A 3,751-nucleotide genomic window follows, 5' to 3' on the forward strand; every position below is an offset into this window, starting at 1 on the left:
CTAGCCAGGACCCTGCGGGGTTGGTGGCAGCAAAAGCATTGGCACAGCCCAGTCCTCATCCCCAACCTGGGCTGCAGACAGTACCCAGTGCCTCTGGGGGAAGCAAAACCCCCTGTGACATCTGCAACAACAGGAGGGAGAAGACTGCTTTCCGGCTCATGGGGCCACCTGCACACAAGGCCATCTCCCTCCTCCAAGGAAGCTAGTCCCAGGTGCTCCTGTAGCTCTCCAAGGGCCACACGGCTTAGAAACTTCCTGTGGACTGGGACAGGCGAAGGGGAGCCTCAAGGCCATGGCAGCTCCCCCTATTCAGGCCTGGCCCTGGGAATGGGGTCAGGGGAGGCCACAGCCTTACCTTGGAGGTGAGGTCGCGGTGGAAGATGCCCTTGTAGTGCAGGTAGCGCAGGCCACGGGCGATGTCCAGCGCCAGCTTGATGCGCATGGGCCAGGCCAGGGGGGCTGGGCTGTCCAAGAGCTGCTCCAGGTTTCCTCCATTGATGTACTGAAGAGGGGCAGGCAACAGACATGGGGTTGTGCCCACCTCCCTCCCATGCCTCGCCACAATCTCTGTGCCACCTGCCCCCCCTCAATCACTTCCTCCCAGTCCGAGCCACAGCAGGGAACCCATGGCCAAAACAATCCATCTATGCTTCCTGCACCCAGCACCTCCCCTGCAAACCTCGGGCTGTATCATGGGCATAGCCCCCGCCAAGGTACCCACTCTTACCTCTGTGAGTGCATGCAGCTGCCCCTGGTGCACACAGACACCCATGAACCTGGGGTGCAAAGAGAAATGTTGGGGGTTAAGCCAGCAGGACTGGGATGCTACATTCTGAACAGCCGCACCGTGCCAGGCTGCCACACGGAGAGGCTCTGGGCACCCTCAGGCAGGGGCTGGAGACCCCCAGCTTGGGGCAGGATGGCAGCCAGAACCAATCCTCCTTCTCTCTCCCCAGTGCTGAATCCTTCCATATACCCTGTTCCCAGCCAGGGATCAGGCCCATATGGGGCCTGGGTGGTGGGCAGGGGCTGGCAGCCAGGGGTGGATGCAGGGGGGCAGTGGTGCAGTCAAACCCGCTTTAATTAGGGCTCCACCCAGACTCTAACAGCTGCAAGGGAGAGGCAGCACTTTTCTATGCAGGCATGACTGCAACTGACTTCAGGGCTCATTGCCATCTCCCTAATCTCTCCACTTCACAGGCATGAACAACCCTCTTTCCTTTTTCATGGACTCTATGTTGTGCTACTCAACCTCTCCTTTCTTCTGCAGTGCTGCTGCCCTTTTGCCATTCCCTGTCACGTCTCTTCTATATCACAGCCCTGCAGACTGGTTTTAGCCCCAGCTAAAAACCTTCAGTCAGGGGCAGTCATACAAACTCTGGTGCAGACGTGACTAACAGTGAAGTACTGGAGGTGCTGGCAAGACGCCTGAGAGGCCTAGATCTTGTTTGACAAACTGACTGAAAGATGTACCTTTAATTACAACACCAGGACTGGCAACACTATCTATGGACAATTTTTTGCCTAGTTTATGTTTCTTAAACCTAACATATAGCCCTGTTTCAACAAAGTTGCATTTGTTCTTTGCTTTGATCTTATAGCGCTGGACCCATGCATATTATTAAAGCTTTTAGTCTCTGTTTAACAAGGGAAAACTGTGCTGTGGTCTATGTGATGAGGCACCATGCCCTCTGCACCTCCTTTTTCAAAATCCTAAATTTATCCTTGCTGGTGGGGATGGGGTGGGGGACTCCAGCAGGCAGGGACAGGATGGAGGACCTCGGCTGGTCTGGATGGGGGCTCACCGGAGGATGTTGGGGTGGGAGAGGCGGTTCATGAGCTGCACCTCCCGCAGCATGTTGCCCCGGTTGCTCATCAGCTTGTTCATCTTCAGCACCATGATCTGCCCTGACTGCCGGTGCCGCACCTGGAGGAACAAGGGGGAAAGCACATGATGCTGGTGTCGGTGTCATGAGGCTGGGGGGCTTCACACATGGGCTCTGATGCCTCCCACCCAGCTCACAATTCCCCAGGAGGCTGTTTTATTCCCAACCAGGGCAGACCTAGTCCCATGGGTGCAAGGGACCAGCTATGCCTGGCCCTCAGGGGACTTTGGGGGGGGGGCATCAACTGCAGAAGGAGGGGACAAGAGGCAGTGACTCCAAGTGAAGGGCCAGGGCACAGGGAGGGGACGGCCATGCCCTGGGAGGGCTCCAGGCTCCCCACACTCCTGTCCCAGCCTTGTGCTATCAGTGCTGCCTGGCTCCAGCACAGCATTGCATCCCGTTCTAGTTGTGCCTCAATTTTGCCATCTGGCACAGAGTCTGCACCCCCGCACCGCTGTGCATACCAGCCCTGCTAGCATGACTGGTCCTGTCAGCACCATAAGCAGCAGGATGGTACCCAGCCCTGCAGCACAGAGCAGTGCAGCACACACGGCCTGTCTTGACCAACCACCATCATGAGGGGCTTCTGGCAGGGCCTAGGGGAGGGGGAGGCTGAAAGTTGCCTCTGAGCACCCCACGTGCACAGAGACCTCATGACACACCCACACACGCATGCATGCACACGTGTGCACATGTATGCACACACGCACACACAAGCACATACATGTATGCATACATGCGCACACATTCACACTCATATGTACCTGTACACAGAACACATGCACAAACACATGTGCACATGACTGCATACACATGTGTGCACACAAACACACAGGCACATGTGTGCACACAGGCACATACACATAGGCATGTATGCACACATGCTCATACACATGTGTACACGCCCCTGCCACTGCTAGGAAGCAGTTCACAGCAGGGGGCCTGCTCTGTGGGGAGGGGGTCCTGGACTGTAGGCGGGCAGGGAGAAGGGCCCTGCCCCCGGCCAGCCCCTGTCTGTCCATCAGAGCTGCCAGGAGGTGCCAGCACGGGTCCCAGCAGCTGTGAGCAGCCAGCGCCCCCCACACCCCCATCCCCCGCCTGCATCCAGGCCCAGGCCCGGGCCCAGGCATTCCTGCGTGCTGCCGTCAGCTCCCCGCTCACTCCTGCCCTTTTTAGTCAATGCTGCTGCGAGCAAGCGCCTGTGCCAGGCCCATCCCACCCCCACCCCGGGGACCTCCTCCCTGCACCAGTCCTGGCGCTGGGGCTCAGAGCACGGCAGCTGCATGGAGCGGCCCCAGCCCCAGCCCTGCAGATGGACAGGGCCATAGGCCGGGCTTGCTGCATCCCCAACATAAAAACATAGGACCTGCCTCAAGCTGGGTCAGACCCCAGTCCATCTTGCCCCATCTCCTTTGTCACAAGGAGGCAGAGAGTGGAGGCTGAAAGGAGAGCAACCCGGTCTGAGCAGGGTTTTCCCCCATTCCTCTCTCCCTTGCAGCCTCCAGCACTGAGGGTCCAGGCAGGTCTGATGCAGAGGCCATGCCCTCACTCCCTGCTCGGTAGCTCCCGATGCCCCTTTCCTCAAAGCACACATCCAGCCCCTTGCTGAATCCAGATGCACTCTCAGCTCCCACCACGTCTGGTCGCCCTGAGTCCCCCCTTTTAATGACACATGGGCGGGTGGGGAGGGGAGGCAAAAAACTTCTGTATTCTTAATTTTAAACTGCTGACGTGCTGGTTTCATGTGGTGCCCCTCCTAATCTGAGGAGAGCCAGGCAGTAATAAATCCCTAGTGACTTTCTCTTCACCATTTAATATCTTGTAAACGTTTCTCCTGCATCTCTCTTCTAAACTGAATCATCCTG

General features: G+C 57.6%; 1 protein-coding gene across 1 annotated transcript in view; it reads right to left on the reverse strand.

The window, feature by feature from the left end:
* TESK1 (testis-specific kinase 1) overlaps positions 1-2,158 on the reverse strand; it is a 12,180-nt gene extending 10,022 nt beyond the window's left edge. The window contains exons 1-3 of the mRNA XM_019518023.1: positions 1,806-2,158; positions 728-776; positions 356-502 (exon numbers count right to left, since the gene is read on the reverse strand). Coding sequence (XP_019373568.1) covers positions 356-502; positions 728-776; positions 1,806-1,900 — 291 coding nt within the window. The 5' untranslated portion in view covers positions 1,901-2,158. The remainder of the gene's footprint in view (positions 1-355; positions 503-727; positions 777-1,805) is intronic.
* Positions 2,159-3,751: the final 1,593 nt, after the last annotated feature.

Source organism: Gavialis gangeticus, unplaced genomic scaffold (assembly GCF_001723915.1).
Source record: "Gavialis gangeticus isolate Ggan-Ray unplaced genomic scaffold, GavGan_comp1, whole genome shotgun sequence".
Taxonomy (NCBI): Eukaryota; Metazoa; Chordata; order Crocodylia; family Gavialidae; genus Gavialis; species Gavialis gangeticus.